We start from the raw sequence: 16,186 nt of genomic DNA on the forward strand, positions 1-16,186 counted from the left end.
CAGTCAACTGCCTTCAAAAGCATAGGCCCATTCGGGGACATTGCAACCACAATCATGAATAGCTGGTTTTTTGTATCTTTATATACATTAGAACAATAGAAACACCTGTAGTTTTCCAAGAATTTCGATTTGGTTGAATAGCTCTCTTTATAGAAGTCTTCTCTTTTTGCAATAGAGTGGTACAGAGTTCAAACCTTATTATACCCAAGATTTGTGTAATGTCCCCATTTTTGGCTAGTCTCTGCAGTTGATTGAGTTAGTTCATCATAGCGGCCCTTGTATGCTGATAGTGAGATTTGGGGGTCTTAGTTGTGGACTTACTATTTTTAGTAAGTCTAATTAGGGCAATTGCTGTATTTGGTAGTGCAGTTGGTGGCGCTAGTAGTTGGTCATCACCTGCATTGGATGGGGCTATTTATTGCACGGGTTCATATTTATTAATTAATTATTATGGTTTCATTATTATATTGGCACTTTATTATTATATGTTATAAAATGATGACGTTTTGAGGAAGCTTCTTAAATGGAAGTTGTTTGGGAATTATAAGTATGAGCCCATTTTTGAAGGAAAATACATCCAATTTTCTATCTGTTTTGTTGTCTTTGCATAGATTTTTCCCAGGTTGATGCTTTCTATGCCCTTGCTGAAGTATAAGGATTTGCTTCTAAGTTTGTCCTGCAATTTGCTGCTGAGGTAAAGCAAATTGAAATTGCTTCTCTACTGTGTTTACTATTATTGAGAAGTTGGATTTATGCAAGAGTTTAGTCTGGTACTTGAAGATTTAATAAGCTATGACTACTGTGGTAGAGACATCATTTATTGTTGAAAATATTGTGCCTACAATTGTGAGTGTTCACACTGGTTAAATTGTCATAGCTGGGTGATTAAAACTATCAATTCCAGTGTTGGAAAGATCTGCAGAAGGTCGCCAATTTTTTCTGCACACCTAGACGATTTAGATTTGCAATCCAGTGTCGCATAAAATTGTGCATTTGAGAGGCTAAAGACTATACCTGTAGCAGTGTTTTGGAGTTTTTCATGCCCGTGATTACATTGCCAAGGCTGGCAATCATCTATTTAAGGCCTCCATTCACCTATAGATAGGCTGTGATCACATTTGGAGGGCCTGCGTCCAAGGATTTGAGGCCTGGGATCTAGAATTGAGACCTGCGATCAGGCTATTAAGGCTGCATTTGGTGACTGAAGGCCATATTACTGATATTGGCAAACGTCCATAGCATTGGGCTGGCATGTGTTGTTGGCAATCAATTTGGAGGAGGTTGCATTTCAATTTGCACTTGGATGGTTAAGACAAATACAGGTTCTGAATTACAATTTGCAAATTGTTATGTTTGATGCAAAGAGACTATTTAATTCACTGTGGAATGTTTAGTGGATTCATAGAATAAAATTGCAATAGAATCTTTGATTTCTGAACTGTTTATTACTTTGTCAATATTCAGACGTCATTTCTTTTCCTGTATATATATTCAACATCCAAATTATTAACTCAAGTGAAAAAGGTGTCTAATTTGCAATCTTTTAGCATAATCAGTGGAATTGGATCAGGATTTTTTTCAGTGATAGCAGAATTGGCTGCCGAGTGTTTGATGAAATGTCAAACAACTAAATAATTAAGAAAACATAGTGTTGTCAAGCTAGAGCTGGCAGGTGGTTACTACAACTTGTGTAATTAGCTGGTGCTTTATTGATGGCTGCCACCATTTCCTTCCATATGGCGATCTCACCAATTTGAAAGGAAGACCATTTCATATAGGCAACATGCAATCAATAAGCTCTATTGCTTCCATTTTAACTGCAGTGTCCAATTGACCTCTCTTGCAAGGGATAACTTCTACTACTTCCTCTTCCTCTCCCTGTATAGGTACTTGCAAGAATGGGTGTTTGGTGGATACAATTGGTTTAGTGCGTAAGTGCATTGTTTTCCTTTTAGAGGGAGGTTGATAAAAACTTTGTTTTGATCTTTTAACCAATTTATCAGCAACTTATTATTCTTTTATGGATGAAGCTATTTGTGCATTAGACACCCCCTCCTATTTGTGGCTTTGCAAATTGCCATTCCATGGCTAGAAGGGTCCATATAATGAAGTTTGACTTGGTAATATGAGCTATTGAATGGTTTGCCTTTGTTACTTGTACAATAATTACACTTCCAAAGATATGAGCCACTCCTCAAACCTGTGACATTCTTGTGGTATGTCTAATAAAAGAGATCTAACATGAATTTTGAAACTATTGTCTCTTTGCCCTTCCATTGAACTTTGACTACCGACAGCGGCCATGTTTGTACAATTTAATCTAATTTCTTGCTATAATAAGAAACAAAATAGATTTAAATTAGAAAATAAATGAACATCAAGCATACAAGTGCACAAAACTGATAGAAAACTACTAAAATAGATAGTTAAACTTGTTTCTTTATTTCTTATAAAAAATGGAAAAAAACTCGAATTTTTTTCTTCCCAAACTTGAAAGTATTCATTAAAGGACTCATAATGGGATCAAATGCTTACCTTAGATGCTTAAAACTCCTTTGTGGAAACCATCTCTTGCCCCACAAACGATCCTCTTCAAAAACTAATCACCTTGCCTTCAAAATGCCAAAATGGAGACCAAATGAGAATAGAGGCTAGCTGCAAACAAAATGAGATGAAAAATGATTGAACGGTCTCTTTTAGGGCTGTTTTAGGGTTTAGCAGCAAAAAAAGAAGTTTATTAGCATGTGTATATGTGCTTTAAGCCTTTAAGTAGTCAATTTTTTTTTTTTGGGCACGTTGACTAAGTTGCCGATTCAGGGTCGGGGACAGATTTGGGTTTGGGGTTCGGGTTCGTGGGTTCGGGCAATTTTTTTTTTCCCATTTGGGTTTGTGAGTATATATATATATATATATATATATACATGTATATGTGCAAAAAAAAAGAGAAACATGCATAGTTGCAAAAGTAACTTATGAAGTCATTTCATAGTATGAATATATCAATGATACTTGATCATTGATCATTGATCAATGCCAAATGTCAAAGATAAACATTAAATACTCGATCATTAATCAATGTTAATATTGTAAAGAAAATCATACATTGGAAATATTAAAAAAATGATATTTTAATAGTAATTTGAAACACTTTTATGGCCCACAATCCCAATCAGGGACCCTGCCCGAACCCAGATCCGGACCCAAGCACTAATCCGAACCCAGACAAATCCGGATCCGGACCCGAGCTCCAGGGTCCGAACCCGGTAACTAAGCACGTCGATTCTCCTAGGTGCCCTGTTGGTGCCTCTCGAAAGCTTCACCCCAACCATGCGGATGCTAGCTTCCGGCATGCACCCATAGGACACCTGAGCCTGCATTAGCATATGCAGGCACCCGTACTTGGATCTATTGCTCCAGGAGGAGCATCGGTAACTTAGCTTTTAAAGTCACTTTTATTTTATAATGTTATTTTATAACATAGAGTACTTTACCTCGTTAAATAATATATTATTTTCTCCATTTCTCCACCAGTAAAGTCATGACTGGAAAAGCATCCCTATTAATATTGTTCGTTGATCAGGATGAGAAAATAGGTTAAACATCTTATGTATTTATTGAGAAGGGGACATTAAAGAGGGTTTTGGAGCCAATTTTGACTTGAGTGACATAACCTAAGTAGAATTAGACCAGTTATAGGCCTTTTAAAAATATTTTTTTATAGTTCATTTTTGGCCCATTTCGGTCAAATTGTCTCTCCAACTCTAAAATAGGCTGCTAGAAAGGCCAAAAGGGTGAAACATGAGGCTGCTCCTTGTAAAGTTTCTCCAAATTCTATATGATTAATCTGAGATAAAACTTTCTCCTATGCTTGCTGAAGATGATCTTCCTTGTTACAGACTTGAGAGAATAGATGTCAATAATATATTTATTATTCTGAAATCTTTTATATCTGCAAGTGTTTGAATTGGGCAGAATTGCTTAAAGGAGCGAACTTTATGTTCTTTGTGTGTCCTTTAACTACAACCATACCCCATATAAATAAGGTAACCGAAGGGCATGTCCCTTGAAGGGACATGACCCTATCTAGGTCGGCCCTACATGTTATTCTCATAATCAGCGTTGAAGGAGTAGTAGTCTTATTTGTTATTCAAACTAACTAAGACTTAGTTAAGTTAGAACTTAAGTACCATAATCCAAGGGAGACGCTGATCATGCCTCGAATAGAACAATTTATATATAGGTCTACCATGCAAGAATAGATCTGAATGATCTGTACAATCAGATCAGTATGAGATCAAGTTACAAATTTAATACTCCCTCTTAACTTGATAATCATACTGAGAGATAACATATCTAGCACCATCAATTATGATGAATAAGCATAGATTGATACTCTATATCTATCTAAATCTTCTTAGCATGTGGTATCATCGAACACATGATACTATTTCATATTACTATACCTGTGATATGACTTATCATTGATACTAGTAATAACAGTATTGCAAAGAGTACAATATATAGGATAAAATCGGAGAATAATTAAATCATTTATCCAAGTCGTGACTTATAGGTACTGGTATTCCTATATCACAATATGATCCTAAGTTAAGATCTATTAGAACACAAGATAAACTTTGGAGAATGATTAAATTCTTCCTTTATCCAAGTTGTGACTTATAGGCATAGAAAAGTCTACATCACAAATGATCTTGAACTCATCTAGATTTGACAGTAGTTCTCTTCTATTCAACACATTATCTAAGAGATCGTCATCTCTCATAATGTCTTTTATACAAGTGTTAATTATCTCAGAAATCGTCACCTCTTAAATAATGAATACAAATGGTGAAGCCCATAATAGTCAATAGCCTGCCAATAAAAACTATTAATAATAATTTAAAGAATACAAAATGTTTCATAATTCAACCATACCAAGTCTTTTCCTTAAGTGATCTGTCTTCGCTCAAGAGAGAGGTTTGGTAAGAATATCTGTTGTCTGATTTGCAGTACAAATGTATTCTAATTTTACAATTTTCCTATCTACCATATCTCTAACATAATGGCATGGAATTTCAATATGCTTGGACCTGTCACGAAAAACTGGATTCATAGAAAGCTTGATGGAACTTCGATTATTACAATGAATAATTGTAGGACTCATGGCTTGACCAAATAATCCCACAAGTAACTTTCTAAGCCAAACTTCTTCCCAAGAGGTCATTGTTGCTGCAATGTATTCAGCTTCTGTGGAACTTTGTGCTGCTGATGACTACTTTCTGCATATCTATGATATCATCGCTGATCCTAAATTGAAACAACATCCTGAAGTACTTTTTCTATCCTTAACACTTCCACTCCAATCTGAGTCTGTGAATCCATGTAAATCCTAGTCAACTTTCTCATAGTTGAGCCCAAGGTTAAGAGTGCCTTGTAAGTATCTCATAATGTGTTTGATTGCACCTAGGTGAATCTCCTTTGGCTCACACCTAAACTGACTCAAGGCATTAACAACATAGCAAGTATCGGGTCTTGTACTTACCAAGTACATAAGGGACCCAATCATCTGTCTGTAGAGAGTAGAATCTATGGAAGGTGATTCTGCTACCGCTTCCTTAAGTTTATGTAGATTAGTCTCCATTGGAGAAGACATAGACCTGCAGTTCCACATTCCAAATCTCTACAAGATATCTAATGTATACTTTCCTTGATTAAGTATGATGTTGTCAGAATTCTGCCATACTTCCAATCCTAGGAATTAATGGAGTCCCAAATCTTTCATCTCAAATTCTCTGATTAGATCTTTCTTGCATTGATCTATGAGATGATCGTCACCTATTATTAGTAAATCATCAAGATACAGTATCAAAATTACCATATCATCTTTACCCCTTTTATGATATAGATTTGGATTAGCTTCATTCTTGGAGAATCCTAAGCTGATGAGATACTTATCAATTCTTTCATACCACGCCCTTGGAGCCTGTTTAAGTCCATAAAGAGCTTTCTTGAGCTTGCAAACAAAAACTTTAGGGTTACAAGTTTCAAATCCTTCAGGTTGCTCCAAATATACCTCTTCTGTAATCTTTCCATTCAAAAATGTTGTTTTTACATCCATCTAATGTATTTTCCATCCCTTCGATGCTGCAATAGCTAGGACTGTTCTTACAGAGGTGTATTTGGTAACAGGAGCAAAGGTTTCTTCATAATCAATCCCCTCTTTCTGAGAGAATCCCCTGGCTTACGAATTTGGCTTTATATTTTTCAATGCTACCGTTAGCAACATGTTTGATTTTAAATATCCACTTAGAAGAAATGATGGATTTTCCTTCAAACATCATTCTTCATAATGGATTGGTATTTTTGCGTCATGTTATCCTTCCAAATTGTATGTTTAATAGCATCTGAAACATTACTTGGTTTTGATTTAGATAAATCACTCATGTTTGCTGCATAACTAGAAAATCTTTTGGGTTTTTTGCTTTCTCTAAAGGATCCAGATGGTGCAGCGAACTCTTGTGCTTCCTCTACTGTCTTAATGGCCCAAAGTGGTCTTTTCTTTTGATTTTGAGTTTCCCCAAGATTAAGATCTTGAATTTCATTTTCAATTTTTTCAATGTTATCCCTCTGAAACTCAGATTCAGTATTTTCTTTAGAACTAAAGGAGAGGGGTCTTCAGAATTTAGGGCTCTTTTGAATGCTAAATCTTTTTCAAATATTACATCCCCACTAAGTTCGATGTTTTTCTGACCAAGTATGAAAATCCTTTATGTTTAGATGTTTCACTATACCCGACAAAAATGCCTTTCCTCCTGGAGGGTTCTAACTTGGTTCTTTTTGTTTAGGAACACATATATATACAGGGCACCCAAAAATCCTAAGATGACTTATATTGGGTTTTACCTTAGTAAAGAAATCTTCAAGAGTTTTATCTTTAAGGTAGGAGTGAGGACTCCTATTTTGAATATAGAAATCAACACAAGAGGCTTCCGCCCAAAGATAATATTCTAAATTTTGATCAAATATCATAACTTTGGCTGCTTCTATAATTGTTCTATTTTTCCTTTCTGCTACCCCGTTTTGTTGTGGGATATAAGGAACGGTATACTCCCTCTTAATTCTTGTTTCTTTACAAAACTCTTTAAACAAATCTGAAGTGTATCCCCCTCCATTATCAGCCCTAAGAGTTTTAATTTTGTGTCCTCATAAGTTTTTATTTAAGGTTTTGAATTCTTTAAATCTCTTAAGGATTTCTTTTGATTCTTTACACTTTAAGAAGTAAATCCAAGTTTTCCTAGAGAAGTCATCTATAAAAAGTATATAGTACTAGAATCCTCCAAGAGAAGGAAGAGACATAGGTCCAAATAAATCTAAGTGAATTAATTCCAAAACATTGTTAGTTTTTCTAGTGCTATCATGAAATGGACTTTTGGTGTTCTTACCTAGAGCGCATCCTTTGCATATGCTTGAGTGATCTTTATTCAAATTAGGTAAACCAATTACCATCTTTTCCATAGTTGGTAAGGTTTTGAAAGTTAGATGACCTAACCTTCGGTGCCATATTTCATTTATATCAGCAACTTCATGAATTAAGGCTTGAATAGGTCGACTAGGTTTTGTATTTAATTCATACAAGTATCTCGTTCTTTGAGCAATCAACTTTGATTTCTTAAATGAAGAGTTCTTAGACTAGGTCAATACTTTATTGTCCATGAATGCAACGTTATGTCTATCATCTTCAAATGCTGTAACAAAGATTAGGTTCCTTTTTATTCCTGGTACATATACTCCTTTGAGATATAGAACAATACCCGACTTCAGTTTCAAGGTGCAATTTCCAATTCCTTTGAGGGAATGTACTGAATTATCACCGATGGTGACTTCGCAATCAACTTCTTTTAATATGGAGTCTAGTGCTTCTTTGTATACTGTAATATGTTGAGATGATCCACTATCAATCACCAATGCCTTACTTGAGACTTCATTTGATAGTGCTGCATACAATACACGATTCTTAGGATTATAGTTATCTTCTTTCCTAGTAATGTTTGTACAGTTTACTTGCTACTTAGAATTCTCAGGGCAATTAGATCTAGCTGTCCAAATTTTTCGCATTTTATTTTGGATAGATCTTTCTTGGGTTTGTCATCTTTTTGATTACCCTTTTTCTTCTTGAAGTGCTTCTTCTTACCTTTATAGGAATTTGTGTTGAGAACATGAAGTTCTTCATCTTCAGTTTTCAACTTTCCCCCTTTCTTAAGTTTTCTAGATTCTTTCTGAAGACAATACCCTCTAGTCTATTGAAGTTAGGAAGATTGTCTCTAGCACTTACTCCTTGTGCAAGCGTTCCCCATGAATCTGGTAACCCATCTATAGCCATCAGTGTTAGTTCCTTGTCATCAATTATGGTTCCTATACTTGCAAGTTCATCTCTTAGATTTACAACCCTTAGGAAGTAAGAATTCATCGATTCTCCCTTCTTTATCTGTATATAATTTAGTTGCCTTTTTAGTTCGAGGACTTTAGTTGCATTGTTGACCTCATATGCATTTAATAATACATTCGTCATATTAAATGCTATTTGATATTTCATTAGAATGGGCACTATTTCATTTTTCACTCCATCTAATATGTTCTGCATGGCTTTCCTGTCTCCTTTACTCTAGATAGTTTTATTAGGTTCAACAGCAGCAAACTGTTTTACATGATTTTCTTCAAGAATCATCATGATTCTGAATTTCCAAGCATCAAAGTGTTCTTTCCCATCAAACCTGTCCTTGGGTCTGATTGTGTATGCCATTGAAGATAGAAGAATGATGCTAAATATATTAAGTCTGATTGTTTAATTTGCAGAGCCTAGGTTCGACTACCAGAGCTCTGATACCATATAAAGTTTTTGCAAATTCTATGTGATTAATCTGAGATAAACCCTTCTCCTATGCTTGCTGATGATGGTCGTCCTTGTTACATACTTGAGAGAAGAGATGTCAATAATATATTTATTATTCTGAAATCTTTTATATCTGCGAGTGTTCAAATAGGGTAGACTTGCTTAAAGGAGCAGACTTTATGTTCTTTGTGTGTGCTTTAATTACAACCATATCCCATATAAATAAGGTAACCAAAGGGACATGGCTCTATCTAGGTTGGCCCTACATGTTATTCTCATAATCTGCGTTCAAGGAGTAACAGTCTTATTTGCTATTCAAACTAACTAAGACTTAGTTAAGTTAGAACTTAAGTACCATAATCCAAGGGAGACGCCGATCATGCCTAGAATAGAACAATATATATATATAGGTCTACCATGCAAGAATAGATCTGAATGATCTGTGCAATCAGATCAGTATGAGATCAAGTTACAGATTTAACACTTCTGATTCTCAGATCACTAGTACCAATACTAGTGGCACTGTTTGTGCTTCTAATTTGCCACAGCAGGTGGATGATGATATGTTTGATGACTTTTGATGATATCTGATCAGTCATGGCTGATTTCTTATGTTGACATTATTATTTTTGAATTGAAGGATATGGTTGTGTATTTTCATTTTGACATGTTGCTATGTTATTTGGACTAAATTAATATATATTGCTATGTTATTTGGACTAAATTAATATATATGGTGGTATATTTTCATATGTTGCTTTACTATTAGCATAGTGCTGTATTATAAATTTATTTGCAGCTGCATATGTGTTTGTGTATAAAGCATATGTTTTCGCATGGATGGAACCAAAGTGAACCTGAACCGACCCCAGCATAATTTTGAACGAAACCATAAACCCGAATCTGAAAAGTGGGACTGGCAACTTAGCATCCAAAAAAAAAAAAACTCTATTACAATATCAAAGAGAATTGATTTACAAACCGAAATCAGATTCAGGAAATTAATATCAAACCTGAATCCGAAAACTGGGACTGGCAACTTATATTACTCAGTCCTTCCAATATCAAAGAGAATTGATTTAACCCTAATGAAGGAAACAAGGAAACCAACCATTATCAAAGAGAATTGATTTACTGTTTTACAAACGGAAATCAGATTCAGGAAATTAATATCAGGGCTGTTCCTGGACCAAATGTTGCATTTTCATATCCCTCAAATGAACAGAAAATAAATTTTGGCTCCTCAAGAAAGTGTATGTGCAGGTCCCAATCATACCTGACCTGTTTCTTCTCATTAACCAAGCACTATACAATGCAAGGCGCCTTAGTGCGCAGATTGAAAACCTCTGATATTGCAGATTTTAGTCCAGTCTGAAAACACCAGTCAAGAGAAATGTTATGGCCTCCTTGTAGAGGTTATTTTGCCTTTAAAATTCAGTTCTTTGCCAAATACTGCAAATGAATGCTCTAATGAAGTCAACCAACCATGGAGAATCCAAAAGAGCAATATCCAGATCGATAGCTATTCCTCTCACAAAAGTATGAGAATATTTTTGTTTTCCAGCTATTCAGAAAAGGCATTTCGAGAACAACTTACTTACCCTGGTTTGCTGGTATGGCCTCCGGACCAGGTCTGGTTTCGAACCAGTACCTGGTTTGGGTCCAATTCACCAAAAATTCAACCAGGGTTTGATTTTTGTCAATATGGTTCGAGCTGGTCCCAAGTAAAAATGAACCCCGGCAAATTGGTCACAAACAGATCGAATTTGCAGCAAACTGCGTCGAATTGGGCCCTGTGGACGGTGTTTAAGTCATTTTTTTGGACATTTTATATTTTTTTGAGTTCCTAAATCCTAAAGAGTGAATGTAAATGGCTGATGTTGGCTTCTAACACTCATTTGTGGCGTTCAAATAGATTATTTTGTCTTGAGCAAGAGCAAATAGGTTGGCCTTAGCTGTGTTGCTTAGTCAACTAATCCCGAAGAACTAGGAGGATGAGGAGAAGAAGAAGATGATGAATATTAAGACATTTTTAATCTATTAGTTGAAACTTGAACTTGCTGTAATGATGTATGAATCATGATTTAATTTTAAACGTTTTGAATCTTTGATGTTGAACTTGAAATATATGATGGTATGATCATGATTCATGATGCTATGATTAAAAGTTTAAAGTATTTGCCTATGGTGTTTTTGTTGTTTAAATGATTAAATTATATGATTGTATGATACTATGTGACATTCTAATTTTAACTTATGTTTCTAGGCTTCATAAATATGTATATATATAAAATTTGCATGTTTCTACGAACAAACCCAAACCCCTTTCCAAAATTTCGCCATATCAGCAAACCAGTTCTTTGAAGTCGAACTTGAACCAGTAACTAAGCAGAACAAAGAAAATCTACACCAGCACCGAGAAATTAAGTCTAATCATCTCTAAACTCCATTGTAACACCAATACTGGGGTATGTTAGGATGATGGGACGTTGAGACGAGTTTTTGGGACAGGGAGAAAATGGGCCTCAATTTCGGGACAACAGGGGGATGGCCAGGGGATGGCAGCAAGGGGAGGATAGGGCAGGTAGGGGTGTTGTATAGTATACATATATAACTTGAAATGGTAGTTATGAAATGATGTCTTAGTAGAACATACCAAGTTAAAATACTTGAATATAGTAAAATTGCAACATGAACTAGAACCATTGAACATTCAACATAGTAACATATCACATACCCAATAGTAACATTCAAAAATCAAAATTCAAATAGAAATTCAAGTGCCCATCCGAGCGGTGGCATGGTTGCGAAATGATGGAGGTGGGGGTACTTGGGTATTCAGGTACCCAGTTCAGGGTTGTCTTGGGGATGGGTACTTCGAGGATTGGTGGGGGGGGGTGCGAGTCTTCGTGTTACACTGCTAAACTCACACCACACCACCAAAATCCACACACTACACGAAAACCAACAAACTCATATCAAAGTACTGAATGTATTATCCTTTATTCAACTTCAAAATAATCAGCCAAAATACTGAAAAATCTGAACACCATCCAGCTAGGGTGGGTCATTCACATAGTGGCTATGCAGCCATGAAATCAGATAATATAACCAGGGGCAGTTTTGAAAAAATAAACAAGTACAAAAAATCGCCTTTTTATGCTTTTCGATTTTATTGGTTGCACAGCCATTGCTGGGTCATTCACCACTGAAACCAGTTATCTAGCAGAGAGTTTTCGTCCTCCAACCAGCAAAGATGAACTCTGGAAGCATTTTGACATCATAACCTTAAGTTGTCAAAAGCAAGCATGTCAAATGAGAGCTCAAAACATGAATATCAACCACTCCTCAATTTTTGCATTCCCTCCAAAACTGTTTCCAAGCATGGGAGAAATAATCCAAGAGGATGACACTGTGGAGCTCGCAAATATAATATTTTAATTCACTTCAGATCTCCTTATTCCTCCTTTTCATCATCTTTTGGAAGCTTATAAAAGTCTTAAAAACAACTTTGAGTCACCATGTTATAAGGTGAGACACAATGGGGTGCACTCTATAAAGCAACTTGGAAAGACAGTGAATAAATCAAATATCTTCCTGAAAAGCATTAGAATTTGTGAAGTCCAAAACTAGAAACCCCTAGAGAGGAATAGAGGCCAAGAATATGTGCTACAAATATAACTTACTAAAAATAGCCTAATGGAAAACATATGCTGAGCTAGGTGCTAAAAAGGGGGCATAAGATTTGCATGAACTAGTTGTAAGACCCTTGAGGCTCTGCAAGTCTGTCTGTTTGCCTATCTGAGAAAGGTTTTTTGTTCTTCTTTGCCTGGAAAGCTTCTCAGACACAGTGTATTTGTTGTTGGATGTCAGGCTATCCCTCTACCAAATCTCTTCTGCCTCCTGGGAGAGGTAGGGAAAGTAGAGCGTCCATTTTGGTGTTGCACTGAATTTAGACGCACTCTTGGTTGCCAATGCACTCTCTTGAACCTATTAGCCTCAACAAGTTGATACAAACTGTGATCTTCGATACTGATAGTGATGGAACTTTTTGGCCCTTTGTCAGCTTTGGAAACCAATATGTGTTTGCTGAATTGACTTCGAAATTGGGACAACGGTGCATAATTTGATAGACACAGAGCAAACTGAATACCGTTCATGAAACATAGTATGCATTTGGAAAAATGAGATTTTCCCCTTTACAAGATATTTGCACATTTTTGCTGCCAACAGTTGTGTACTCACAACCACAGAAGATCATTGCATCTGAGCAATTCATGTACTCCATGGACCAATCTTTCCTATGGCTGATTTGTCAAGATGCTCCAAAATTGATGAACCAAGCAGAAGACTTTGATTGGTCTGCTGGTTGTTTGGCCATGAAATATAGAAGGTTGACTTAGAATTTTTTGCAGCATGTGCCTTTGATGGGGGCCCTCTTGGGTTAAATTTATTTTCAGCCAACCCCTTTTTTCAATGCGACTTCATGTGGTCCAATTCACCACAACAGTTGCATGACTTTTTAGTTTATTTGGAGTTACTTCATTATTCCCTTTTCTTTTTTGGGGGGCCCATGTACCTTTTCCTTTGTCCTTGGCCACAAATGCCTACTCCACACTATGTATCACAACATCTTCCAATTTGTTTCTTCCACCTATCTTGCTACAACAGCTTCTTGTGCAGCTCTTCAATCTTGAGATCAACACTAGTAGATGTGATTTTGAGTGTCTCGGTAAAATATTCATGGGACCATGGATTTGTTTTGAAGGATATTGACCACATATCTTCTTTCCTCTTGTGACCTATTGTTGACAATTAATCGTAAAGTGTTTGATCTTCATCAAGTGCACCTATACAGATATCTTCTCATCCAACATGCTTTAGAAAATCATATTTTTTAGGAAGAAGGCACCTTGTCTTTATTTAATGTCTCTTGCAAATTTTGCAGATGCTTCCAAATTGCCATAGAGGCTTTGCCTGTTTGAAGTTTGAACCTCTGAAAGCATTTCATCTACTACTTCATTCTCTCAACTATTTGTAAGGTTTTTTCTAAGATGGCAAGTTCTTCCCATTTTGAAAACGTGATTTGTTTTGCTGAGAGACTATTTGATCATTTTCTTAAAGGTATGTAAATGAAATTTTATTCTTTATTTTCACAGATAGCTTATGAGAATTGAGAAGCAACGATAGAAACCCTTTTTGAGTGTGTCGATTTCTAGGTTCACAAAGGTCAGTTGGTGTAAGAAAGATTCTTTGGAGAAAAACTTATTTAACTTTACCAAATCTTAAGCCATTCAAGTCCTGAGGTTAATGATTCTTTAGTCCTGCGGTTAATGATTCTTTAATTAGTTCAATATGTTTGTCTTGGATTGGCATGTTCCTTTGTAGATTGCTTATGAGTTCACTATGCTGTACAGCAATTTCTAAGCTAACAGAATCAAATACTATGAATTAAAGCTATTGCTATAATGCTCATTTCATTTGATTTAAAGCTCTCTTTTTGCCCATCAATTAGACGATTTCATCGGAAATAATGCTTCTTAGTCCGCAATTATTTAATTGATGCCCTTTCAAACTAAATTCACACAAGAGTTTCATTATTTTCTGCTTATTATTACTCTCCAAACCAAATAGTAACTTTTGCCTGTAAGTTGGATATAAATACACTCGTAAATTACCTAATTACATGGAATTTCATTTCAAAATCATACTACAAATTTATTTTGTTTGGAAATTTGAGCTCTGCATTGCCTTGGTTTTCTTTATTTTGATTTGTTTCCTTTGCAGAGATATCATACGTTGGGGCAAGAACAGAGGATCAGGTAAAACACGAACAGTCAGGCGTGCTGGAGTGGCAGTGTATAACAGGGCATCATCTTTAGAAACTCTTGTGAGTCTTTGTACAGTAATTTATTTTTAATGATCTGTGCACTATTGCTTGTCTTTATATTTATTGGTTCCTTTTTCATTGTGGACTGCTTTCATCTTCTTAAAGGAGAATATTTAGTGTGATATAAGTGGCTTATGGTTTTAACTTGTACTGTATAGTAATAAATTTGTGAACTAGTTTAATTAATATGCTTTTAATCTGCAATTCTTGTCCTATTAGTTTCCCTTCCCACTTATTTTCCGTCAGTTATTCATTATTTTCAGCATCCTCGCTCCATTAGAATTCTTCTCAGATCTATACCTAGCAGTGTTACTATTGAAAAAATCATGATTAATAATAAGTAATTATGACACTCCAATTTTCCATCCCGTCCCCACATTTCCCGTTTTTTTCGTTTTTTCCATACATAGCTATCATTTTTCTTTCGCCGATTGTCCGCTTGTGGACCAAGGTCCAAAACACAGGAAGGACAGACTCTCTTTTAAGTTTGGAGTAGTGCTCTTGGGTGTTAACATATGGTTTATGCTAAAAGTTGCGTTTCCATGTCAATTTTTTTTGTCTTATATTGAGCACAAATATGAGAGAGATAGATGAAGGGAATACATATCAGTTGTTGCTTGTGATTCTCATAGCCTAAACAAAGTAACAAAAGTTTTATATGCAAGCATTTGCACTAATTATTATGAACTGGAATATTGCAGTCTATAATATGAGCTCATCGTGTAATGGTTTTAGAACTAATACCATTTTTATTTTTACCTTGTATAGGTTGGATATCTCTATTTAACTAATGGAAATCGGTTGGATGCCTTAATGAGAAGCTTGGGGTTTTGCGCAGATATTGTTGCATAATTGATACATGGACATTTGACCCTAGAAAGAAATTGTTAGTTTTGGTTACTTTTGATATGTTCATCAATTGAAGTCAAGATGCGTATTGATTCATTTTTTCTTACTCTTAAGAGTATATTATTTTGATTACTTTCAGGGAGTTTGAAGAAGGGTTAAGATAACATAAGAAGTGTTAGAATGGGACGTTTTTCTGTGAGAGATGATATCCACTTGTTCATTGTGCAAATAACACGTTGGAATATACTATTGAACTGTAAATGGAAAAATTATTTTCAAATCTGTGTCTCGGCATCTAAATAAACATTTTAGAAAAAACAAATTTTGTACTTTCTATAGTGGATTCATGTATTAGCAATGAAGTTCACAAATACCTCTGTCTGTACATCTCAGGGTCAGGTCCCTTAATTTGACGGTTTCTCTAACCTGTTTTCTGAGAACTTATAAAGGTTGACTATGTGTGCGAAAATTATTGCCAAACTATGATGCATCATGGTATTACTGTGAACAAATCATAATCCCTTTTGTGATTCACGGTGTTCATTTGTATCCATAAC

At 35.5% G+C, this 16,186-nt stretch overlaps 1 protein-coding gene across 6 annotated transcripts in view; it reads left to right on the plus strand.

The window, feature by feature from the left end:
• The window catches only part of LOC149576515 (uncharacterized), a 122,522-nt gene extending 106,613 nt beyond the window's left edge, over positions 1 to 15,909 (plus strand). For 5 of the 6 annotated variants that reach the window (XM_089817588.1, XM_089817577.1, XM_089817589.1 and 2 more), the window contains 2 exons: positions 14,678 to 14,780; positions 15,549 to 15,909. In XM_089817588.1, the coding sequence (XP_089673714.1) occupies positions 14,678 to 14,780; positions 15,549 to 15,632 (187 nt within the window). In that variant the 3' untranslated portion in view covers positions 15,633 to 15,909. The remainder of the gene's footprint in view (positions 1 to 14,677; positions 14,781 to 15,548) is intronic. The other variant, XM_089817572.1, reaches the window with a different exon arrangement.
• Positions 15,910 to 16,186: the final 277 nt, after the last annotated feature.

Source organism: Cupressus sempervirens, chromosome 1, assembly GCF_028749045.1.
Source record: "Cupressus sempervirens isolate cs-2001-9-10 chromosome 1, ASM2874904v1, whole genome shotgun sequence".
Classification (NCBI taxonomy): domain Eukaryota; kingdom Viridiplantae; phylum Streptophyta; class Pinopsida; order Cupressales; family Cupressaceae; genus Cupressus; species Cupressus sempervirens.